At 52.1% G+C, this 25,462-nt stretch overlaps 2 protein-coding genes across 8 annotated transcripts in view; one reads left to right on the top strand and one right to left on the bottom strand.

Annotated features, from left to right (window-relative positions):
- Ggta1 (glycoprotein alpha-galactosyltransferase 1 (inactive)) overlaps window positions 1–25,462 on the top strand; it is a 78,237-nt gene that overhangs the window by 31,953 nt on the left and 20,822 nt on the right. For all 4 annotated transcript variants that reach the window (XM_006995290.4, XM_076568788.1, XM_042274786.2 and 1 more), the window contains one exon: window positions 17,143–17,247. The gene's annotated coding sequence lies outside the window, so the exon portion shown is untranslated. The remainder of the gene's footprint in view (window positions 1–17,142; window positions 17,248–25,462) is intronic.
- Window positions 797–16,498, bottom strand: LOC143272813 (uncharacterized). 4 transcript variants are annotated; one of them, XM_076568792.1, is made up of 4 exons: window positions 15,944–16,498; window positions 14,711–14,833; window positions 13,125–13,170; window positions 797–6,388 (listed from the first exon to the last, which is right to left on the bottom strand). In XM_076568792.1, the coding sequence occupies exon 4, from the start codon at window positions 4,276–4,278 to the stop codon at window positions 3,292–3,294; it is 987 nt and encodes a 328-aa protein (XP_076424907.1). In that variant the 5' UTR covers window positions 4,279–6,388; window positions 13,125–13,170; window positions 14,711–14,833; window positions 15,944–16,498; the 3' UTR covers window positions 797–3,291. The 4 variants fall into 4 exon arrangements, with proteins under 4 accessions (XP_076424907.1, XP_076424904.1, XP_076424908.1 ...); XM_076568789.1 differs by having other exon boundaries at window positions 15,848–16,498; XM_076568793.1 differs by having other exon boundaries at window positions 13,125–14,833.

The raw sequence follows: 25,462 nt of genomic DNA on the forward strand, positions 1-25,462 counted from the left end.
TGTGTGAGTGGTCAGTAAGGTCTGTGTGAGCGGTCAAGTGCTCACCCACTCCCATCTTATTGGGGTCAAATGAGCCACATGGCCTTACCAACCAACTCCAAAGGGCCAGGGATTGAAATCTCACCATGGAAGCAGAGAGCTGGAAATCCTTAGTTAAGCAACATTAAAAAATGATCTCAGGTTGTGTGTTCCCTTCCTGCCAAATTTGCTGACAGCAGCTGAGGAAGCTAATACCGCCTTGGGTCCCCCCACAGCAGCCCGTGGGCCTTCTACTCTGAAGACGCCGCTCGGCAGAGAAAGAAAGGTATTCAGGGGCTGTCAGCTGGGTCTCTGGAGGAGCAGAAGCCTGACGCTGGAGTAGAAAGAGGTCACCACAAATGGTACCTGCTAAGAGCTGGACACCCCTGAGGGGCCTGTGGGGAAGGCAGAATCAAGGAGATGGAGCTGATTTTCTAGATGGTTCTGTAGACCCAGCTGTGCTGTGGTTGCTGGATGGAGCACCTCTTCAGGGTTCCTGTATGCCTAAGCTGTGTTCTGCTTGCACGGGCCGACTGTTCTCCAGTACAGTGCCTCATCTGCCTTGTCCACGTGTCCCTGGCGGTGAGGCTCACTTTTGCAGCGGCCTGTACCTTCATTCGGGAGCCCAGAACCATTCTTTTTTTTTTCTTCTTCTTCTTTTTATTTTATTTTATTTTACAATACCATTCAGTTCTACATATCAGCCACGGGTTCCCCTATTCTCCCCCCTCCCACTCCCTCCCCTTACCCCTAGCCCACCCCCCATTCCCACCTCCTCCAGGGCAAATCCTCCCCCGAGGACTGCGATCAACCTGGTAGACTCAGTCCAGGCAGGTCCAGTCCCTTCCTCCCAGACTGAGCCAAGTGTCCCTGCATAAGCTCCAGGTTTCAAACAGCCAACTCATGCAATGAGCACAGGACCTGGTCCCACTGCCTAGTTGCCTCCCAAACTGATCAAGCCAATCAACTGTCTCACCTATTCAGAGGGCCTGATCCAGCTGGGGGCCCCTCAGCCTTTGGTTCATAGTTCATGTATTTCCATTCATTTGGCTATTTTTTTTCAATAATTGAGTAAAACCAAAATTTATTATAAGCCACAGTCGTCCTAGGGACCTCCATGCTATATATATAGCCTCCATGGTTCTATGGATTGTGGTCTGATTGTTCTTTATTTTATATCTAGAATCCACTTATGAGTGAGTACATACCAAGACTGTCTTTCTGGGTTTGGGTTACATCACTCAGGATGATTTTTTTCTAGTTCCATCCATTTGCCTGCAAATTTCATGCTTTCATTGTTTTTCTCTGCTGAGTAGTACTCCATTGTGTATATGTACCACATTTTTTTCATCCATTCTTCCGTTGACAGGCATCTAGGTTGTTTCTAGGTTCTGGCTATTACAAATAGTGCTGCTATGAACATAGCTGAGCATGTGTCTTTGTGGTATGAATCAGCATTCCTTGGGTATATGCCCAAGAGTGGGATGGCTGGGTCTTGAGGTAGTTCGATTCCTAATTTTCTGAGAAACCGCCATACTGATTTCCACAGTGGTTGTACAAGTTTACATTCCCACCAACAGTGGAGGACCAGAACCATTCTTTCACAGGGCACGGGGAAGCAGAGCAATGTGATGTGTTCCAGAACCGTTCTTGAATAGGGCTCTGGGTGGAGCAGAGCAGTGTGGCTGTTCCGGAGTGTGTTTAGCATGTTTAGGAAGACAGCTGAGGACACTCCCAGCCCTTCCTTGATTTCCGAGGTTCCTTCGCTGTCTCAGGGGGAGGTTTGTTGGATGCCTGGATGGAAGCCAGCTTCTTTACCTCACGCTGCGTTGCGCTGGATACGTCACTTCCCTTCCCTGGGGCCCAGTTTCCTCACCTGGAATACAATCAGAAGACTGGGGGCTAGCTTGAGAGGGAAGGAATCCACAGTAGAGGCTTTCAGAGGTGGCCTCAGAATCCTCTAGAAAGCCATGGGGCTCAAAGTAAACTGGTGACTGAAGGTGCGGCGATGGGACCTTCTTGTCGCTGTCTCAGGACACCCATGGTAGTAGAGATGGCTGGCTTCAAGGCCTGTCTCCCACTGGGCGCTGAGATACCCGGACAGAAGCTGTAGACCCGCATAATGCTGGCACTCCCTAAGTACCTAACAAATGCGTAAACATATGAACAGCTCGCTTCCTCTGGTTTGGACCGGTGGCTTACAGATTTTTTTAAAAATTACCACTTGCTGGACAAGTGTCTACCGCTGTGCTCCACCGCTGTGCTGTGCTCCACCGCTGTGCTCCACCGCCGTGCTCCACCGCCGTGCTCCACCGCCGTGCTCCACCGCTGTGCTCCACCGCTGTGCTGTGCTCCACCGCTGTGCTCCACCGCTGTGCTCTATCTCTGTGCTCCACCGCTGTGCTCTATCTCTGTGCTCCACCGCTGTGCTCCACCGCTGTGCTCTATCTCTGTGCTCCACCTCTGTGCTCTACCGCTGTGCTCCATCTCTGTGCTCCACCGCTGTGCTCCACCGCTGTGCTCCACCGCCGTGCTCTATCTCTGTGCTCCACCGCTGTGCTGTGCTCCACCGCTGTGCTCTACTGCTGTGCTCCACCGCTGTGCTCTATCGCTGTGCTCCACCGCTGTGCTCCATCTCTGTGCTCCACCGCTGTGCTCCACCGCTGTGCTCCATCTCTGTGCTCCACCGCTGTGCTCCACCGCTGTGCTCCACCGCCGTGCTCTATCTCTGTGCTCCACCGCTGTGCTGTGCTCCACCGCTGTGCTCTACTGCTGTGCTCCACCGCTGTGCTCTATCGCTGTGCTCCACCGCTGTGCTCCATCTCTGTGCTCCACCGCTGTGCTCCACCGCTGTGCTCTATCTCTGTGCTCCACCGCTGTGCTCCACCGCTGTGCTCTATCTCTGTGCTCCACCGCTGTGCTCCACCGCTGTGCTCCACCGCTGTGCTCTATCGCTGTGCTCCACCGCTGTGCTCTATCTCTGTGCTCCGCCGCTGTGCTCCGCCGCTGTGCTCCGCTGCTGTGCTCCGCCGCTGTGCTCCGCCGCTGTGCTCCGCTGCTGTGCTCCACCGCTGTGCTCTACTGCTGTGCTCCACCGCTGTGCTCTACTGCTGTGCTCCACCGCTGTGCTCTACTGCTGTGCTCTATCTCTGTGCTCCACCGCTGTGCTCCACCGCTGTGCTCTATCTCTGTGCTCCACCGCTGTGCTCCACCGCTGTGCTCTATCTCTGTGCTCCACCGCTGTGCTCCACCGCTGTGCTCCACCGCTGTGCTCTATCGCTGTGCTCCACCGCTGTGCTCTATCTCTGTGCTCCGCCGCTGTGCTCCGCCGCTGTGCTCCGCCGCTGTGCTCCACTGCTGTGCTCCACCGCTGTGCTCTACCGCTGTGCTCCACCGCTGTGCTCTACTGCTGTGCTCTGCTCCACTGCTCTGCTCCACTGCTGTGCTCCACTGCTGTGCTCCACTGCTGTGCTCCACTGCTGTGCTCCACTGCTGTGCTCCATTGCTGTGCTCCACCGCTGTGCTCCACCGCTGTGCTCTACTGCTGTGCTCTACTGCTGTGCTCCGCCGCTGTGCTCCATCGCTGTGCTCCACCGCTGTGCTCCACCGCTGTGCTCCACTGCTGTGCTCCACCGCTGTGCTCCACCGCTGTGCTCTATCGCTGTGCTCCACCGCTGTGCTCCACCGCTGTGCTCCATCTCTGTGCTCCGCTGCTGTGCTCCATCTCTGTGCTCCACCGCTGTGCTCTATTTCTGTGCTCCGCCGCTGTGCTCCGCCGCTGTGCTCCACCGCTGTGCTCCACCGCTGTGCTCCACCGTTGTGCTCCACCGTTGTGCTCCACCGCTGTGCTCCACCGCTGTGCTGTGCTCCACCGCTGTGCTCTACTGCTGTGCTCCACCGCTGTGCTCTATCGCTGTGCTCCACCGCTGTGCTCCACCGCTGTGCTCTATCCCTAGCCCTTCTTGCAGATGGAATGCGTTTGGGTGTGGGTGTGGCCTGTATGTGTCGCTCAGGGGAAAACCTGTGGGAGGTGGCTTCCCCTCCCACCATGTACGTCATCGGGTATAGCAGCAAATGCCCTAACCCACTAACCCATTTCACCGCCCCTGTTTGCACACTTCTTATGGGATGTGTGGAGCTAAGAAAGTCACTTGAGATGAGCCACCCTGCTGAGGGTACCATGGCCCTGCCTCCAGGGCTGTGGTCAAGGCCCGGGTAGGAAAGGTGATTCAGAAGTGTTCTGGGAATTGCTCCATCCATGCCAAGGCAGAGCTAGCTGTTTTCAGGCCACGAGTACATGGTGGACTCTGGCAATACAGAGCAAATGGTGCCAGAGCCTGTGAGGAGAGTTCTGGAATAATCATCACCGTGAACTGAGAAACTGTTGCTTCCTGGGGATTTGTTAACAGGGGCACTCTGCCACTCACTTCATGGGTACCATCTCTGTGATGCCCAAGAGAGAAGCAGGAGAAAGCAAGTCTTTAGAAGCCCACCTTGCCCAAGGTCATTCATTCAGTCCGCCCCCCAAGACCCTCCTGTAGATGAGGCTCCATCTTTGGGCTGCGGGGAGCTGGAGACGGTTTGTTCCTTAGGCACTAGGGACTGTAACACAACCATTTCCTAAGTACATTCTAGGTTCCATGAACTTTACAGGCAGATTTGTTGATCTTGATAATTCAACGACTAAATAATTTTAAAAAACTGAATGTGGGGTCTTCGCCCAAGTGGCCTTGAATCCCTGGGATCAGCACATCGTTTTCCTTAGCTGTTGTATTTAGAGATATGAGCCATAGAGCCTGGCTGAGGCAGCGGTGGTCCTCCTCCTCCTCCTCCTCCTCCTCCTCCTCCTCCTCCATCGCCCCTTCGCTCTTCTCCTGTAGTGTAGGCCCACCTCAGGACCTCACTCGTGCCAGGCTAGCAAACGTCTCTCCACACTCTATCACCCCTGTTTATGGAGAGGTAAACTGAGGCTCCGGGAGGTTGATGTCCAGGGTCACAGGGGAAGAAATGAGAGGCTCTCTGGTGCTTGAACAAGAGCTGTCTCATTCCATGGACAGACAGAAAACATTTCCCCAGGACCTGAATTAGAGTTATTCTGTTTGTTGGTTGGTTTCGGAGGTTTCGTTTGTCTTTTTTTTTAAACTTCCTGATAGAGCCTCTTATATTAGACACAAATTCCTGCAAGTGTTTTTATCAATTTATTATAAGAGATTGAGCAAAATCTAGTAGGAGGGAAAAAAATCCAATGCAGAACACTCTCAGGATTTCCCAGTAAATCCTTAGATTTAAATACCCCTGGGCCGTGCACAGCTTCCTTTGAGTTTATTTGTCTCCCCTGTTCAGGCATCAAATCAGGCAAGTTACAGAAGTCACAAGATAGGCAGGAACAGTCTGTGCAGTTAGCTGGAGCCTTTCTGGGCATATAATCATCCTGATTTTCGGGGTTACCCTAAGCCCCAGTCTTGCATCTATAAAGCAAAGGTAGACTGTCCACACTGGAGGGTCACTGCAGAGAGGCAGGGCACCACAGGCAAAGCACAGGAGATGAGTCCTGAGCCCATCAGTGGGTACTGGGGGAGCCCTCCATCCCCCATTGGCCACACTCTACTTGGACAGTGGTTGGTGGGAACAGAGGCCTACAAATACCTTTAGCATCCCTGTGCACACAGAATACTTTCGCAAGTCCACACTGAAAGCAGGCAAAGAGTGAGAAGGACTCTGGGTCTGTCCCACTCAGATACCACCCAGTGCCTGGGAAAGTACCTCATGTCTGTGGATGAACTTGGTTCTGGTGGATAAGTGTCTTAGTCAGGGTTTCTATTGCTGTGTTGAAGCACCATGTCCAAAAGCAAGTTGGGAAGGAAAGGGTTTATTTGGCTTACAGCTCCCACACTTCCATCACTGAAGGAAGTTAGGACAGGAACTTAAACAGGGCAGGAACCTGGAGACAGGAGCTGATGCAGAGGCCATGGAGGAGTGCTGCTTTCTGGCTTGCTCAGCCTGCTTTCTTATAAAACCCAGAACCACCAGATCAAACATTACCCCACCCACAATGGGCTGGGACCTCCCTATCAATCATTAAATAAGAAAATGCCTTACAGCTGGATCTTATGGAGACATTTTCTCAATTGAGGCTCCCTGCTTTAAGATGACTCTAGCTTGTGTCAAGTTGACATAAAACTGGCCAGCACTGCAGGCGTCCCTGAAGTATGTCTGGAAGGAGCTGTTTGTTTGAAAGGAGCTGTTATATTCAGTGGAAGGGAGGCATTCACATGGATATGAGGAGTTGTTGGCTCTGGGGTCTTACCAATGTTACCCAACCTCGAGCTGCAGTTTCTCTGCCTGGGGAACTAGGCAGGTTGCCCACTGGCTGCAGTGAAGATGAAGGGAGACCATTATTCAGGTTATCTTGGGGCCAGAGAGATGCTCAGGATGAAAAGCATTTATTGTTCTTGCAGAGAACTATGTTTGCTTTCCAGCCCCAACATGGCAGCTCACAACCATCTGTAACTTTAGCTCCAGGGCATTTGATGACCGCTTCTGGACTCTGCAGGTTCTGCACTCATGGATATAACATAAAATGCAAACCACTCATGCATAAAGTATTTGAGACAAGGTCTCATCCTGTCACTCTGGCTGGCCTGGAACTTGCTGTGTAGACTAGGGTGGCTTTGAACTTACAGAGATTGACTTCCTCTTGCCTTCTTAGTTCTGGGATTAAAGATGTGTTTCACCATTACCTGGCTTTTCTTCTTCTTCTTCTTCTTCTTCTTCTTCTTCTTCTTCTTCTTCTTCTTCTTCTTCTTCTTCTTCTCCTTCTCCTTCTCCTTCTCCTTCTCCTTCTCCTTCTCCTTCTCCTTCTCCTTCTCCTTCTCCTTCTCCTTCTCCTTCTCCTTCTCCTTCTCCTTCTCCTTCTCCTTCTCCTTCTCCTTCTCCTTCTCCTTCTCCTTCTCCTTCTCCTTCTCCTTCTCCTTCTCCTTCTCCTTCTCCTTCTCCTTCTCCTTCTCCTTCTCCTTCTCCTTCTCCTTCTCCTTCTCCTTCTCCTTCTCCTTCTCCTTCTCCTTCTCCTTCTCCTTCTCCTTCTCCTTCTCCTTCTCCTTCTCCTTCTCCTTCTCCTTCTCCTTCTCCTTCTCCTTCTCCTTCTCCTTCTCCTTCTCCTTCTCCTTCTCCTTCTTCTTCTTCTTCTTCTTCTTCATGAATCTTGTAAGAATGAGCTTGACCTCACACTGAGATGTAAGTCTTATAAATCAAACAGTCAGGGTCAAAACAGGTATGCAGCTGACTGGCAAGTTCCCTATCCCTAGAAGGCTTAAAGCGGGGTTGGGAGAGAAGGTTAGTGGAAGCCTGGGAGGACTGACAAGTTAAAAGCCTGGGAGACTTAGAGCTGGAAAGGTGAACATGGCTTATTCCCTTCAGGTCACCCAGAAGGCCATACTGCTGGCCAGCTGGGGGTCCACCACTCAGACAGCAAGACCAAGACATAGGAACTGGCCCTGGAGACATGGTGTCTGCTGGAAGGGAGACCAAGAAACAGGCAGGGGTCAGTCTGCCAAACTCCCGCTCTCCTGGTGCCTCCAATTCTCGGCAGTTGTGTAGTTGGAAGTTTTCCTGTGTCCCACCCAGTCCGCGGCCGCTCAGACCCAATAAACACACGGAGGCTTATATTACTTGCAAACTGTATGGCCTAATGGCTCAGGCTTCTCGCTAGCTAGCTCTTACAACTTAACCCATCTATTAATCTATACGTTGCCACGCGGCTGTGGCATTGGCAGTCTGATAGCGTCTTGCTGCTCCTTAGGCGGTGGCTGGAATCTCTCATCAACTCCACCCTTCTCTCCACATATCTGCTTGGATTTTCCTGCCTGCTTCTAAGCTGCCTTGCCGTAGGCCAATGCAGCTTTATTTATCAACCAATCAAAGCAGCACATTCACAGCATACAGAAAGGCAACCCATAGCACAGCTGTGTCTCTGACTAGATAAACAGAGTCCAGAAAAGTGCACCTGCTGCTCTCCTTGCATGGGGAGAGCATGTTCTCTGCTCCTACCTGCCTGGGTGACCGCCTACCCTCTGCCCAAAGGCTGCTGTTTTCCCACCATTGCTAAGTAACTCTCCTGACAGACTCTGGGGCTATAGCATGTCTTCTAGCTCTGAAGAAACTGGTGGTTCCAAAGCCCAGAACCTTCACCTAGAGCCTAGTTATATGTTCCAGGTGCCAAGGACTCCCAGGGCTGCATCACAGATGTTCAGAGAGAAGAGCTGGTCCACCCTTTGCATCTGGAAGAGCTGAAGGAGGAATTGAGGAGGCACAATACACACAGGTTACTGAGTGGAGTGGAAGTCAGAGCTGGGACAGACCTGCCGGTCCTACCCTGTGGAGCACAGCATTCATAGCTTCCAAGGTGTCAACAGGACCGGCCCCTTCCTCATTTACAGCACCAGGGATTAGATTAACCCTAGGCCACAGAGGGAGGTCTGTCTTGGAGCCAGGTAGCACAAGATGTGTGACTATGTATTGCTTGGGAAGACTCAGAAGTGGGGCTCAGTGGCTGAAGGAGCTTGCTGCCAAGTCTGCTGACCAGAGTTTGATCCCTGGATCTCATACAGTAGATGGAAAGAACAGTCTCAAAAGTTGCCCTTCAATCACCTGTGCTGTGGCATGTGCCCCCCAAATATGCAGATGAAAATTAACAAATAAATGTAATTTTTAAAAACTGAAAGAAAAAAGACAATAATTCCATTTTCTCAGCGAGGGCTGAGTATCCTCTCTGAGTCTCTACTCATGGGAGCAAATGCCCACAGTTCTCTTTGAGGATGCCGCTTTCATCATTTCAGACATGTTGCTATGATAAAGGCCATGACCGAAAGCAGTTTTGGGGGAAAGGGTTTATTTTGTCTTACAGTTTGTAGCCCATCACAAAGGGGGGTCAGGGTAGGAACTGGAGGTAGGAGCTGAAGTAGAGGCCCTGGGGAAGTGCTGCTCACTGGCTGACCTGCTGTCCGGGCTTGCGCAGCTTCCTTCCTTCCTTCCTTCCTTCCTTCCTTCCTTCCTTCCTTCCTTCCTTCCTTCCTTCCTTCCTTCCTTCCTTCCTTCCTTCCTTCCTTCCTTCCTCTCTCTCTCTTCCTCTCTCTCTCCTTTCTTTCCTTCCTTTTTTAAGAAAAATTTCCACTCATTCTACATATCAACCACAGATCCCCCCATCCCTCCTCCCACTGCCCCCAGTTTTTCCCCTCAAACCCACCCTCCATCCCCTCCTCCAAAAGGGTAAGGGCTCCCTTGCTCCCAAGTCAGCAAAGCTCGGTACATCGGCTACCTTTCTTATTCATCCAGGCCCACATGCCAGTGATGGCGTCTTCCACAGTGGGCTGGGCCCTCCCACACTGATCAGAAATCAATGCCTCAGACCATGCTGGTGGAGACAATTTCTCAATTGAGGTTCCTCCTTCCTGGGTGACTTTGGTTCGTATCAAGTTGACAAAGACTACCCAGTACACTTCAGGTCGGCAACAGTTCTAACAGCCATGGGAGAATCATTCTAGAAGTCTCTTCCCAAGACTGAAAAGGCCAGCATGCACATTCCTTACCCAGTGTTAAACAGAATGAGTGTTGGCATTCACTGCAGGGTCACCATGATGGCCCTGGGACAAAGCCGTGCCCTTCACAAGGACAGACCCGTTCAGTTGGTGATGTTGTGTGTCTGTGGCCCTCACTAGGTGAGGCTTCCGTCCAGCTTTACCGTTCCCATTTTACAGACAGTACATGCACAGGGGTTCGAGTCTCCCCGGATAGCATGGCCCACGGGGCAGAGCCACGGTTGGCATGGTGCAGCCCCTCAGTCGATATCCCCATCACACAAGGCAAGGAACCCACCAAATCACCCCTCCCTCCTTGCTCAGCAAACTTGTCTTTTGTGACTGTCCCAAGGAGATCTGGGATAATACAAATGACAGCTGGCAAGCCTTGTGTTAGTGGTGCTCTCCACCAGGAACGCTTAATCCCCACATCCCCACAGAGGTAAGTGGGTGGGAATCAGCCTTCATGTTTCCTGGCCAGAAGTGAATTGGAGCAAAGTCAGGACTCCCCACTCTGGGGCAGCAGCTGCCGGCCTCTCAAGAGGGACAGTGTGGCATGGCAAGACTTCTCACCCCTCCCCAGAGTAGCATCTGCCAGCCACACCGAGCCCACCAGCTGACCTGGAGAGCATGCCCAGGAGACCCCGAGGAGGAAGTATCCCAGCTGGGTACCCTGACCCTCAGAATTTCTCCCTTCATCTGTGAAAATGGTGGGGATATCTTGCAGGCCACGTGGAGGGTTGGAGTGAGGGTTCGCTGAGGTCGGTATAGGAGGGAGGCCACTTGCAACGCTGTGGAGTGTGGGGGACCTGGGGTCCTCTGGGATCTCCATGAGGAGCTGGGGTGTAGCTCGGTTGGTGAGGAGCTTGCCTAGCAGGTACAAAGCCCTGCTGGGATTCCATCCCCAGCACGGCAAACATTTAAAGAGGCCCTGCTGATTTTAGCACAGCCCTCCACCTCCACCTCCACCTCCACCTCCACCTCCACCTCCACCCTGCTGCCTCTCCCTCCCCCAGCGGCCTTGGTCCCATAGCAGACCATAGCTGCATCCTCTTAAGGGGCTCAGTCTGCACGAGGAATCCAGGAAAAGGAAGAGGCAGGGCCTACCCATGATCTCAGGGCTCTCAGGGGTGAGGCAGGGGGATGGTGCCCGAGAGTGCACACAGCTTCCATGAGGGAGCTTTCTGGAATTTTCCATTCTTAACATACACATGGGAAAAGCCTGTTAATGAGGCCCACTGTGTGTCCTCATCGGTGGGCAGCTCTGTGTAAGCACTACCCAGATCAAACTTGCCACCCCCGGGAAGCCCACCATACCCACTTCTAACAGCAGGTTGACTTACTTGCATAGAACTTGAAGTGGAAGCATACAGCTCATGCCCTGGCCCTACCTCTCCCCTGCTTTTGAGACAAGGTTTCATGTAGCCAAGGCTGGCCTTGTAAGCCCCTTGAGCCACATGAGTGGTCAAGCCCTTCCCCAAGGGCCTCTAACTACCAGGTTCCACCCACAGAATACTCTAACTGCTGGACCCTTCCCCCACCCTACAGAGTAAAAAGCCCAATCTCTGGACATGAAACCCCACCAATCTCCACCCTGGAAAGCTCCACCCTGAGAAGTTCCACCCCCTTCCCAAGAAGTTCTATAAAAGCCCTGTATCCTGTTCAGTGTGCCACTGTTTCTCACCCTAGCAGAGGCGGCCACCCTCCTCGTTTTTTTCCCTCTCAGTAAATCTCTTGTGTGAGGTTTGTTGTGCGGTGTGACTTTGGGGTACTCCGGGCTGCCAGGACACCTTTCCATCCTAGCTGTGATGCTGACATTTGGTGTCGTGACGCGGATAGGCTCTCCTGGTGCCTGCATTTCCCCTCATGGTCTAAGCTGCACCGGGACCCCGTCCCTCATCTCCAGTCCACCTGAAACACTCACCTTCTGGCTCAGGGATCACTCAGCACCCCACCCAGCAGCAGCAGCAGCAATTAGTTAAACGTTTCCCTGGGTCTGAGGAAGTAACTATCGGGTGTCCGGCACCCCTCTGGTGCTCTTGGAGGCACAGGCATCCCCCAGGCACAGTCTTTAAGGCTGCAGCTGGCCCTCTTCAGCTGACCCCATCTCACCACCCCGGGAGCTGCAACCCTGCAGTTAACTGAGGCCAAACCAGGCTGCTGTGCCCTTCCTGCCTTCTCCCACCTTCCCTGGAGCTGCCTGTAAGGCCACAGCTCCTCTAGGCTCTCATGGCTTTTGTGACCCTATTCCCCGACCCTTTCCTGTCAATGAAAGCTTCTAGAGCTTGGTTTTCATTCTCGCCTTCTCGCCTGTACAAAAGGTCTGGTGCCAGGCACTGAGTCTCTCCACTGGCTTAGCCAGGCTAAGCCCCTGACTCCCACTGAGTGTGGTGATGACCCACTGAACGGCTTGGTCTCCCTGAGTCCTGGGGACACCCACGACTACAGGCTGTAGTGACATCTTCCTTCTCTCTCATCCATGGGAACGATGTATTCCATACCCTCTCATTCCCCCAACACCCGACCTGAAGGGCCCTAGATTTATTCACTTTTGCAGTCAAATTTGGCTTCAATACCCCTTAGATAATCAATCCAGAAGGCTGCTCGTTGGCACCTTAGATCCTAATATTTGGGACTTTTACAAATACTGTGAGTGATCAGGAAATGGAAAGAGATTCCCCATTCCCCATTTCTCAGCTTCAAGCCCCGTTTGTTTTTCTTTGGTCTCCCCCCAACACACACCCACACACTGTGTAAATGCCCTGTCTTTTTTCATTTTCTTTTCTTTTCTTTGTTTTGGTTTTTCAAGACAGGGTTTTTCTGTGTAGCCTTGGCTGTCCCAGAACTCACTCTGTAGACCAGGCTGGCCTCGAGCTCACAGAGATCCACCTGCCTCTGCCTCTCAAGTGCTAGGATAAAGGCGTGCGCCACCACTGCCCAGCAGTGCCCTGCCTTTTAAGTTACCATAGACGGATCTGTAAGTTTGTTGCTGAGTGGGAACCAGAAACCAGACCTAGCATGAGGGGGAGAAAGCAAAGGAGTAGGCCAGCTGCAATGTGCATACACGCTGCACACACCCCGCACACACCCCGCACACACCCGCACACACCCCACACACACTGCCTGGGGCTTCAGCTCCCTCCTGCAGCATCCTCTGTCTATAGCCAGAGCTCAGAAATCACCTATCTCCAAGCCTTCTTTGTTCTCAGTTTACTGGATTCTGTTTTACAGGGACTCAGGTGTCTTTTAGGGATGAGTGGCATTAGACTGCTGTTTTGTGCTGTTCCATTTGCATTAAAATCTGGCTCTAGAGTTAGGGTGTGGCTCCCCCTCCTCTAGACCCAAGCGTGCCTGTTAAAGGTTTCTTCCAAAACCTCTGTCCCATATCAGGAGAGCCACCTGCTGTGTGACAGAGAAAGGAGAGAAAACAAAACAAAGGGACAGACTGCTCCCCCCGGGGACCATTGCCCTCACCTCTTACCCCTTTGGCTTTGCTTTAATTCTCTAAAACTTTTGCTAAGGTATAAATCTTACCTCCAGATTCGTAAGCAGATTGGGTATGATTGAAAATCTGTAAAATCTGTAACAAAGAGTTAAAGTTGTAACGCCAGGGTTGATGGTTAGAAATCTCTACATAGGTAATCTTAAAGGAAACGCGTGGTTCTCTGCCACCGTAGCTGCTGTCCCCACACTGGGATGGAGGCAGCCGCGTGGCTGACAACCGTCTTCGCGTGGCTGACAACCGTCTTGCGGGGGTTGGAAAGGGTGGACTTTGCAGTGTGACCTCACTCCCATCTTGATAAAAGTGACCACATGACATAAGCCATCCAAGGAAAAACAGCTCCTCCTCGCTGTGAGGCCCAAAGCAGATGAATCTTTTACTATTTTCAGCCACACTAACAAGCCTCAACCCACAGTCCCTTCTCTTCCTGTCCAGCCTCTCTGGTTTCCTTTCCTTCTCAGTGACAGGCTCCCACCCAGTCAGGACTGAGGCAGTCCCTGACCAGGACCCTGAATGGAATTACAGTACCCCGGAGGGCATCCATGCTAGGTTTCAGTTTGCAAGTTGCCTCCTGCCTGGCCACCCTTACAGCAGTAAATTACGAAAAAATCCGAGGGATCGTCCAGGACAAGCATGAAAACCCATCTCAATTCCTGGACTGCCTTACAAAGGCCCTCTTACAATATACCAATCCTGAGACCCCAGATGGAAAACAGCTCCTTATGACCTACTTCTTCTCCCAGGGCCAAACTTAAGTGTCTAGAGAAAGGACCCCTGACTCCTCAGGCAGAGTTCTTAGCAATGGCTTTTAAGATGTACCATGGGAGAGATGAAAAAGCCTGAAAACAAAAATACCCGGGGCTAGCAAAGGCCTTTCGACCGGCTATGGTAACTGCCCAGGCTCCCTGGCCTCCCAGCACCCAAGAACCTCCAGGTCCCTGTTTCAAATGCAGCAGTCAGGAGGGTGACTGGGCCCGGGCCTGTCTGATCCCTCATAAACCACCCAGACCACGTACAAGGTGCCGTCAAGAAGGGCACTGGGGTGTTGATTGCCCAGGTGGCTCCTCAGCTGGCCATGGATGACTGAGGGGCCGGCTCCCTTGGCCTGACCATTGCCATCTCTCACTGGGAGCCTCGGATAGACATCACAGTACCAGGGAGATCCATCTCTCTCTGGACACTGGGGCCACCTATTTAGTCCTGACAGAGTTTTAGGGACCCATATCTTCTTGTTCCCCTATTGTCAGGGTAGGGTGACAGCTTTACCAGCCTCAGCAAATCCCACTAAACATATCACCCAGGATCAATACCTACTCTCTCTCCATAGCCTCAGGGGACTTAAGCCTCCTATCTCCTAACTATTGAGAAAGAGTCTTCTATGCCCTCTAGGCATGCTCCCCACAGCAACTTTCAGGGCCCACCACGTGTCCAATTCTACTTACTAAAACACCTGCACTTCCCCAACTATTTTCTCCTCTACCTGCTCTGACCGCTTGTCTCTCTCCCTTTCTACTGGGTAAGTGTCACTACAGACCCCCCCCCCTGCTTTTTTTAGTTTTATTATGAAAGCCACACAGGGGTGACAAGATACCTTTCCCTCCAGAGCTCTAACACTTACCCTTGGGTGCCGATACTCAGGACTGACCCCTTCCCTGCTCTTTACCGTCAGTTTCCTCTCAGTTCATCCAGCATCTCCAACGGGTGCATCAGACCATTCTTACCCTCCAGGGCCACCATGCTCCTACAAAATTGGCGAGGATTAGATTCACTAACAGCAGAGAGAGGTAGTCTTGGTCTCCTCCTCAGGGAGGAATGTTGCTTCTATATCAACCAGTCAGGTGTAGTAAAAGGCAAGATCTGACAACTCCAGTTGGATCTCCAGAAATGTAAGAAACAGCTCAATGCCTCATGGACAGTCCAGTATGGAATTGGATACTACCCTTCTTAACCCACTTTCTCCTGCTCTTCTTAATCTTACTAGTCACACCCTGCCTTATAAACTTCTTGTCTGGATTTCAGCAACAGACTCAAAAGATCTCTAACCAGACTTTTAATCAGTCTCTGTTACAGGATGACCATCCCCTAGCTCCAGAACCAGAGGCCAGTGACTCCTGATTATAGCAATGGTGAAGATCCAGTTCACTGATTAGGAAGTAGTCTAATGATAATATCGACCCCCTTTCCTGTGACCTAGTTGTTTATCAATAATAAACAAAAGGGGGGGAATGTAAGCCCCTGGAGCAACATGAGTGGCTAGGCCCCTCCCCAAGGACCTCTAACTGCCAAGTTCCACCCACAGAATACTCTAACTGCTGGACCCTTTCCCCACCCTACAGAGTAAAAAGCCCAATCTCTGGACATGAAATCCCAACAATCTCCACCCTGGAAAGCTCCACCCTGAAAAGTTCCACCCCCTTCCCAAGAAACTCTATATAAGCTCTGTATCCTACTCAGTGTGCTGCTGTTTCTCGCCCGAACAGAGGCGGCCACCTTCCTGGTTTTATTCCCTCCCAGTAAATCTCTTGTGTGAGGTTTATTGTGTGGTGTGATTGTAGTATTCCTTGGCTCCTGGCTGCCAGGACACCTTTCCACCTGAGCTGTGATGCTTACAGGCCTCAAACACACCATGTAGCCAAGATTGGCCTTGGAACCCTGCCCCTCCTGCCCTCCCCTCCCGAGTGCTGGGATCACGGACATGCACCGCCCTGCCCGACCCTGGGTGCATCCTTATGGGTCAGTTCCTTTCACTGCGTACCGAGTGTTGAGGTCCTTCTGTTGGGGACGTGGCTGCAGCTTGCTGGTCCTCGTTGTTACAGATAGGATGCCGTTGTGGCACTTGGTGGCAGCTTACCATTTCTGATGGGCCTCGGTTCCAGCGTGGGGTGCGTTATGTTCTGATGCTCATCTCTTAGGAGTAGATTCGAGAGCAGAAAGACTGTCGCAGACCTGTGTTCCCGTGGGTCTAATGGATGTCGTCAGAAGGACTTAAGCCAGCTGTTAGGAAGAACTTCCAGTCCCTGAAGGCAGTGGTCAGCTGGTTCCTGCCCTCAGAGGAGGAAGCCGGGACACTTCCTTTTGAGAACAGGAGGAGGAGGCTGAGTGACCTGGAGCCAGGCCTTGACTCCTTCCTGTCTGGCATTGGTCCCTTCCCATCGTCTGGGGTTCCCAGGCTTCCCGGCAGTGTCCCCGCCACTTGGGGAGGGCATGAGGCAGGGGCCTTGAGTGCCACCTCTCTGCTTGAGCCAGTGTGTGCCATCTGCAGCTCAGCTGCCGGGGGCTTGCCCAGCATGCACACAGCTCTGCCGTCTGTCCCTCGAATCACGGACTGCATGTGGGGGTGCACCCCGATCACCCTAGTGCTATTGACAGACAGGCAGGAAGGCCAGCAGGTCCCGTCCTTGGCTACACAGTGGGTTCATGGGCTACTTGAGACCCTGTCTTGAAAAGAAGGGGAAAAGAAAGAAAAAAGCCCTAGCCAGAAATCCCCTCCTTAAATTGCCTCCAGCGGGGTGGGAAGGGACAAGCCTTGTCCCTTGAGGAGCAGGTGTGGCCTCTGTGGCCTTTCCAAGGTTATATAGTAAGGGCTTCTATATGGAGATTCATATCATTTTCTAAAGCACGGTTCCACAAAACAGTTCGGCTTCCAGAGTCAGGCTGTGGACGAAGAGCTTTCTCAGAATCACATTTAGACATCTCATCAAATGTCCGCTCACGGGCCTCTGCTCTGGGCTGTCTCATATCTCTCCTTGACTGTCCCTGGGAGGTGGAACCTGAGTATGTTTGCACTCCACATGGCTCCCGGTTTTCCCCAGGAGTGGGTGAGGTGGAGAGTGGTGACCTCCTCTCCTGTGACTCCTGGCCTGGTTTGGTCCCTGTAGTTTTTCTCTTGTTGAGGGAGTCAGGACGGCCCAGAGCACCAGCTCTGCCTTGGCATGTAGCTCTGAGTCAACAGCCCATTTCCCGGGGCTGAGGGAACAAAGCCAGCGGCCGCTCCTGCGGGATCTGTCTGCCCCCCCCCCTTCCTGAAACAGCTGTTTATTCTTTTGACAGGAGCTGGAACCCTGCACCTTCCCTTCCTCTGGGTCCTGCCTCCCGCAGGCCGGAGCTCAATAGAACTTTGCCATTCGCTCCGGAGGGAACACAGTGGACGATGAGGTACGTGCTTCGTTGAAAGGATTTGTGTCTGCCAGCCTTGGGCTACCAGGAGCTACTGTCGGGCCACCACATGGTCCCTCCTATGGGGGGATCCTGGCCTCTCCCTGAGCCTTCCCTGGCCACTCTGTAGCGTGGTTGTCATTGTGTCAGTGACTGGAAGCAGGGGCCGGTGGAACGGGGCTCAGGGCTTGGCTGCCAGTTCCACTTCATCCGCTCCTCTTGGCAGGGCGCAGTGCTGTGCCAGTCAAGGCTGTAGCCCGGAGTTCCCTGTGTGGGGTTCGAGTTGATAGTGCAGGGGCGGGAGCTGAGCCTCGTGTGGGGGCAGGGCACCGTGGGACAGTGCTGGGCCTTCTGGGACGGCACAGCACTCCCCTAGCATGTCTCCTGCTGTAGAAAAGCTGCAGACCTGGCTCTCGTGTTCTTGAATCTGTGTTTATTCTGACCCTGTTGTTATTAATATTCTCTGTGTGTGTGTGTGTGCGCACACGTGCGTGCGCGCTTCTGTGTTCATGTGAGGGTACAGAGGCCAGAAGAGGGAATGGGATCCCCTGGAGCCGGAGTTATAGGTGGTTGTGACGTGCGTGCTGGGAACCAAGCTGAAGGCCGTCTGTAAGCAGAAAGCCTCCCACCCACTGAACTGTCTCCTGCCCCAGCCCTGACTCCAACCTTCTTCATGAAAAGCGTAACTGGAAACTGGCTTCTGGTCTCTTTCCCCATCAATTGTATCGTGTTTCTCCCCGTGGGGAATTTTATAATAAAATGCCCCCCCCCACCCTGACTCTTCCCCACAGCCGAGAACAAGGCCTGGGGGCAGACACTCTGACCTTAAGATCCACTGCGTCTGAGCATGTCCAGCGACCTTGTGCCAGCTACCCCTTCACTCGGGCCTGGTCTCAGCCAGCGGGCAGGACCACTGTCAACACAGTGACCACTGGCCACTGTGAAGTGGAGAGGTGGGACGAGTGAGGATGCCGCACACCAGGAGCACACAGGAGATCCCTGGCAGTGGCAGAAGAGGGGTCCAGTCAGGCTCCCCAGCTGATCTGAGGAGAAGCTGACCCTAGCTGGTGTTTGGCCAGTTTGGGGTCAGTCACAACGTGGTAATCCTGAATGGCATAAAGAGACTCGAGTCTTTCCGTGATGATCGACAGGGCCTTGGAGGTCGGTTCCCAGCCCTAGAGCCGTGTGTCAGGCACAGGAGCAAGTTACTTAGCTTTTCTGAGCCTGGTTTCTTTCTGCAAAATGGGATTAATAATAGAGTTACATGACAGGATTGTTGAGGCGGAATCGAAAGACAGCTGGAGAATGGTTTAGCCCAGCTTGGCCTGGCCTGGCTCAGGAAGGATGCAGGTTTCTGTAGTTAGAAGCTGACTCGATGGGGGGCAGGGCGCTTTAAGAAAAAGGATTTAAAGTTGTAGATACAATATTCGGTAGGAAGCGAATGTGTACACTGTGAGAAAGGATATCATGGTAGGTAAAAAAGGCCAATCCTTCAAACACAACATTTAGAAAACAATAATAAAATGATAGAAAAACTGGAAAATGGATGAGATGTGTGGAGCAGCATGACACACTTGCTATATTTGGCTGCAAATTTAAAGATATTTTTATTACTTTTAATAATGCCCATGCATGTGTGTCTGTGTGAGTTTTGTGTACATGAGTCCAGGTGCCCTCCGAAGCCAGAGGTGTTAGATCCCTGGAGTCACAGTGATTGTGGCCCAATGTGGGTTCTGGGAACCAAACTCTGTCCTCTGAAAGAGCAGTGTGCACTCTTTACTGCCCCAGGGATGGAACTCAGTAGAGGCCAAAGAGAAAAAGAGAAAGAGAAAGAAAACTACAAGACAGATCAGTTCATTTGGTTTCCACCATAGTTCACGAGCGATCATTGCTCACTACTAAGCACTTCTCCTGCCTGATCTTGGCAAATGCCTAATGTGGGAACCCACGAGAATCAGCAGGGATGTTTGGCTGCAACATTGCCCCAGATTGGGCCTAGCAGGGTTTCCCTTAGCTTGCACTGAGGTCTTGGTCCATCCCAACTGCTCTGTGAGGGGTTGTTATATGGGCCTAAGATTCTTGTCTCTGGTGAAAACACAGCTCTGCACCCATGGCTGGAACCCCTCCCTAAAGAACATTGTCATGGTGATGGCTGCCATTTGTGGGGTGTGTGCTGATTGCCTGGCCCAGGGAGCTTTGTAGGCATGGTCTACTTCTGGCCTTTGCAAAGCCTCCAGGAAGATGTTGCATCTCCATATTATACATGAGATAGAACCTCTGGTTAAAGCAACTCCCCAGGGGATATGTCTGGGACCTTGCCAGGATCAGTCTTCACCTCATCTAATTTTTTTACCTGTAGAGCTGGATTAATACTTTAGTTATAACTGAGGGCTTGGGGGAACCAGAGGATGGTGTCTTAAGCAGAGGATTATACAGTGGTGAAGTGTGGAGTTCTGTCACCAGCAACGTGTGTGTGCGTGAGCATGCGTGCATGGCGCTTATCCAGTCAATAGGCAATATCCAGTTTGTTACTTTATTACTTCGTTTGCCTCTGTAGCATTGGTTACTACTAGACACGCTATAGCCTCCGCCTCTGGAATGGAAGCTCCATGGTGGCCTTGTTTATTGATGTGTCTCCGTTTTCAAGAACCCACTAGTCCCCAATAGCCTGGTCCACGGTGGTTAGCGGGTCTGGGTGGCTCTCATTGGTTTATTCACTTCACAAACATATGGGTGCATCTACCAAGTACCCTGCCGGGCCTGTGCTAACCTGGACTCATCACGCCTGGCTGTTCTTTGGGGAAGAAGAGCAGGTTCCAGGCCATGGTGGCAGGGTTGCAGGCAGGGAGGCGAGTGATTCCTAGGAGGTTTGGTTTCTTTGGCAAGTGCTTTCTCTCTGCCTGTCCTCTGCTCTCCACAATAGTGATAATGGCTTTTCCAGGGCTTTTCTGCATCCAGCTTCCAGCTGAGGTTCACCTTTCACCCTGATATGAGATGGAGAAAACAGAATTGTCCAGTGTCCCCTCCAGAGAGGAATTGTTTGGAAGGAATGTTTTTATTTGGCTGGTGTGGCTCTGTGAGGTTCTCTGAGGGGTGTTCACTGAACCGTGAGGTGGAGCCAGGAAGGTGGAGGCTTCACAGCATGGCTCTGCCTTGTGAAATGCCACCAGCATCAACATATGTCCCAGGAGTTGGGGTGCAGGTGCTCATCTGTGAACCCATGTGGGAGCAATGCTCTGCAGGGTTGAGTCTGGGAGTGGCCAGAGGATGGAGTAGCGACATGACAAGAGCATTGAGTCAGAGGGTCTCAGAGGTGGCAGGAGGGACCCACGCTGTCACAGACTGGACCACTGGGCTAGTTAAGATCACCCAGGGGTCTCCTACATGATTCAAACTCATTTATTTTCTTTCTTTCTTTCTTTCTTTCTTTCTTTCTTTCTTTCTTTCTTTCTTTCTTTCTTTCTTTCTTTCTTTCTTTCTTTCCTCCTTTCTTTCTTTCTTTCTTTCTTTCTTTCTTTCTTTCTTTCTTTCAGTATAACTTTGATTTTTATTCTTCTCAGATGCTTTTTCTTCTACCTATCTGAAGCCACCACATAGGCTTTGGTGGAGGTTGACAGCACCAGCAGGTCTGAATCTTGGTGGCGGTGTTTGGTTCTCCAGGCTGGCTTCACGAGGTCAGTTCCTGACCACCTTGCTGTGGCTGGCACAGCTCACACAGTAATACAGCATGACACGGAGTTTGGGAAGCACATATGCATTGAAGACTCTTGCTTAGGAAATGTCCCTGACGGCAGCAGCCTCTACAGTGTTCCGAGTGACGCACTTCAAATGGCCTGTCCTTGGGCACACACCGGGTACAGTTGTGTGGTAACTTGGCTGTACACGCCTGAGACCCTTTTTGGTTCAATCTTTCCTTTCTTCTCTCTCTCTCTCTCTCTCTCTCTCTCTCTCTCCTTCCCTCCCTCCCTCCATCCCTCCACCCCCCTTCCTCTCTTCCTTCTCTTCCTCCTCCTCCTCCTCTTCCTTCTTTTTGGTCATCTTGGAGTCAAGTCCTGAAAGAAGTCAAACTCATTTCTTACCTGGCCGGGAACACTGCCACCCACCACTCTTCAGAAGTGTAGTTTTCAAAGTTCTGAGGGACAGAGAAGGATTTGTAGGCCACATTGTCTGCCAAATGTCTCATTTTGGTCCAGAGAGAAATACAGAATGGTTTACAAAATGGTTTTAAAAGACTAATTGGCCATCCAGCCAGCCCTTCCCTCCCTGGGGACTTGGGTTTCTAGGAAGATTCTAGGAAGCATGTTGTGCCCATTTCTAGCACTGCACAGCGTTTCAGTTTGCAAGGCTCTCGCCCGCGGGGGGATTAGCCACAGCCAATCGGCAGGTGGTTTCAAGCCTTTGGTGACGCCCACGGAGAAGTGTGCATCAAGAGTCACTTTTGATGTGAATTCCTGGAGTCTAAAAAGCTACCCACAGCCACCAGGATGTTGGTGGTAGGCACTGGGAGGTGTGCCGGTCTGGACCGCCTCTGGTGGCACAGGCGACCCTGTGAAGGCCAGTCTGGGAGAGGCTTCGCATTTGACCCTTGGTAAGTGGGGTTGGCCCAGCTGAGCCTCGAAGCCAACACTCGCCTTGCCTCTCAGCAAGCACAGGTGTCCCAGGACCTGACGAGAGAAAACTGAAGTTGGTCTCCCTTTGCAGCAGCCCTCACCAGGCTGAGCTGGGACAGGTGGTGAAGCCTTGAGTTGCATTTGTATAAATCGTTCTTATTCCAGAGCTCTCCCTCCTCCAAACGTCTGAGTACTTTCTCAGTCTCACTGCCGTTTCCAGCACAGCCTCCCTGCCGCCTCCTTTATGAATGTCAGTGATGAAGAAGACTGAAATTTGGAAAAAGCATTTGTCCTATGTTATGGCACTGCTCTGAAGTCATTACTGGGTTTTTCTCTCTCTCCTGAGGGAGGGTCTCACTATGTGGGCCGGGAACTCACAGTGATCTGCCTGCTTCTGCCTCCTGAGTTCTGGGATTAAAGATGTATGTGAGTGCATGTGTGCATGTGCACGCATGTGTGTGTGTGTGTTTGTGTGTGTGTGTGTTTGTGTGTGTGTGTGTGTGTGTGTGTGTGTGTGTGTGTGTGGTGGTGGTGGTGGTTGTGGTGGTGGTGGTAGCTCGTATGCCTGAATGCACATGTAGTGGTCAGAGGAAAACACTTAGCCAGTTCTCTCCTTCCATGGTACATTTTGGGTATCAGGCTGAGGTCACAGGCTTTCTCAGCTGGTGTACACATAGAGCCACCTCACTGGCCTTTATTTGTGATTTGAGGTAGTCTTGCTGTGTGTAGCCCAGGCTGGCCTTAAATTTGCATCCTCCCCCATCCCTGTGATCCCCATTGTCAAACCAAGGAAACCAGTTTAATTTGATCTAGTCCAGGTCCCCAGTCCCTAATCTGAATGAAACTCTGGGCCTAGAGAGTTTGAATTGAGATTTTGGGGCTCATGGATTGCTTAGCCTCGCTGATGCGTTCCCATGCAGCTGAACCAAGTAACAGGACATAGTAATGTTTATCCGTAGAAATGTTCAAATGGGATAGATACAGAGGTATACCGTCAGTTGGGACTGCCCTGCCTCTTCAATTGCAAAAGGATGTTTGGTTTTCCAAGGTGTTTAAAGAGATGTGGATGAGGACCGAGGAACATCCACAACCTCAGATCTTCGTGATCTTTGATCTGGGACTTCTCTGGCTCTCGCTCTGCTGTGGGGTGTCCTTGAGTGTGAAGAAGTCTCTTTCTTGGTGTGGGTGGGCTTGGCTCAGAGAACTAAGGCTTGGGAAACTCCACGGTCACCCAAGTCGTTACCTCATGCGTGGAAGAACAAGCAGAGCCTCCAGGAAGTAGAAAAACAGCTCCCTAAACAGTAAGGGGGACTGGAAGACGAGGGCCGACCTGGCCTTGGTGGGGGCTTTTTATGCCCGGCACTCGGGCCTGCTAGGCTCCAGCCTGTGGTAAACTAGGAGTCCCTGGACAGGCTTCTGGCTGGTGGGTGGGGGGTCTCTGGGTGGGTGGAGGTAAGGTGGTGAGAATGAGGACTGTGACTCAGCCATCATCACGGTAAGGGCTGTGGCCAGCTGTTGTCCGGTCACTCGGCCTTTTAAAATCCACAGCCTCTGGGCTAAACTTACAGTGAATGGACATATTACAGGAAGCTGTGCTCAGGGCCCGGTCCAGTGCTCATGTACAGGAGGAAGGCTTCTGAGCTAAGCTCAGCTAATTTACAGCATTTGGATCTAGTCTCTGCGTTCACTTCTAGAATTCACCTGGAAGCCTTCTGCTGGTTTGCAGACGTTTCTTCTGAGATAAGCTCACAGCTTATGCCTGTGTGGAGCTCACTAAGAAACTAGTGCTGCGGAAGGTCTCTTATTCCTAGCTACCTACTAAGGAAAACGAGATGCCTCAGCAGGCGCGGCTGCCAAGCCTGATGACCTGGGTTCAATCCCTGGGACTCCGTCTTAGTGTGGGTTCCCGATGCTGTGATAAACACCGTGACCAGAGGCACCTTGGGAAGGAAAGGGTTCATTTTCCCTTACAACTCTCAGGTCACACTCCATCACTGAGGGAAGTCAGGGAAGGAACCCAAGGCAGGAACCTGGAGGCAGGAGCTGCTGCAGAGGCCGTGGAGGGTGCTGCTCTGGCTTGGTCTCCATGGCTTGCTCAGCCTGCCTTCTTACAGGTTTCCTACCTAGCCTTTCTTCCTGGGGTCTCTGGAGCACCACCCACTACAGTGATACTGGGAGTTGGAAATTGGGGTTTATAGGAACAGCCAGGAGGGCAGAGCAAGCAGTTAAGATCTACTCAGAGTGCTTTTGGCAGGCCTGGTTAGGTGTCTGATACGCTGGGTGATAAGGCCAGGTCCTGTTGCCTTGTGAGGTGCGTGGGCCAGATAAAGGAGGCCTGGCTCCCGAGTGGCTGGCTCATGTGTGGGTCAAAGGCACATCCTGTCTGAGCTCTTGGAGTCTCGGATAGCCGGCAAGTCTCCAGGAACGATTTCTCCCGACACAGGCAAGTGTTGTAAGGTATTAAAAGTGTTATGTCAGAACGTCCTGATATGGGGACAGCAACATGCAGGTGTACAATACAATTGCTCCCTCTATTTGGCCATTAGAATAGTCTGTGACTTTCCCCACTAATGCCGAGGTTCTGGTACCCTCCCCCGACCCCTCAGCAGGTGAACAGGTCCTCTGGGCGTAGATCCAATTCTTCTTCGCCACCTCAAAGGCTGGTACCTCCCAAACTCCTGGTGGACATTTGAGAGCCCTGTCCACTCCTGCTCACCCTCTTCTTTCTCGTGCAGCATTTTGGAGGTGCAGTTTTATGTTCTAAAGCTTCCTCTCTGGCTGGCCCATTATGGATGTCGTTCCGCAGAGGCCCTCGGCAGCACCCTTGTCTTCATCTCCAGCGCTCACTTTCACGCCCCGGCCCCTCGCCCCCTTTCCTGACCACCACACTGAAGTGCTTCCAGCCTGTTGTTTTCTGGCCACCACCCGCTTCCCTTTCTTTCACAGTTTTCCTCTGGTTGTTCCAGTTGTTTGCTTGCTCGTGGGTGTGTGGCGGAGTGAACTGGGTGGGGCTGGAAAGTGGGCAAGGCCCGGGTTATAACGAGGCACCAGAGTGTGTAGTCCGTACTCCAGGGACAGCAGAGCTGGGGCATGGGAACGCATCCCCCCAGTCAGAGGTGCTCTGAATCTGAGGTAACTGGAGTTCTGTGGAGCGAACAGTTAACAGCTCTAACACCTGCCTCCTCACTTGCGGACGCCCATATGGCAGGGGCGGGGGCGGGGGCGGGGGCGGGGGCGGGGGTGGGCTGGGACTGCAGCTCCAGCATTCTTCCCAGAGCATGCAGTCTCATTAACTATGTTGGCCTAATTTGCTGTGACTAGTTTGTGCCCTTGAGCAGGAACACACGTCTCAGCTCTAGTGAATTACACATAAATGTATCTTGTTAGAAACGGTGTGGGCAGAGGCCTTGGGCTACTTATATTATTTAAAATATTTTTATGTGTATGAGTGTTTTACCTTTGTGTATGTATGGGCACCACCCATACATGTATGTCTGGTGCTCATGGAGGCCAGAAGAGGAAGGGCATCAGATCCTCTGGAACCAGAGTTACTGACGCCTGTGAGCAGCATGTGCATGCTGGGAACTGAACCCAGCAAGTGTACT

The sequence above is a fragment of the Peromyscus maniculatus genome, chromosome 4, assembly GCF_049852395.1.
Source record: "Peromyscus maniculatus bairdii isolate BWxNUB_F1_BW_parent chromosome 4, HU_Pman_BW_mat_3.1, whole genome shotgun sequence".
NCBI lineage: Eukaryota > Metazoa > Chordata > Mammalia > Rodentia > Cricetidae > Peromyscus > Peromyscus maniculatus.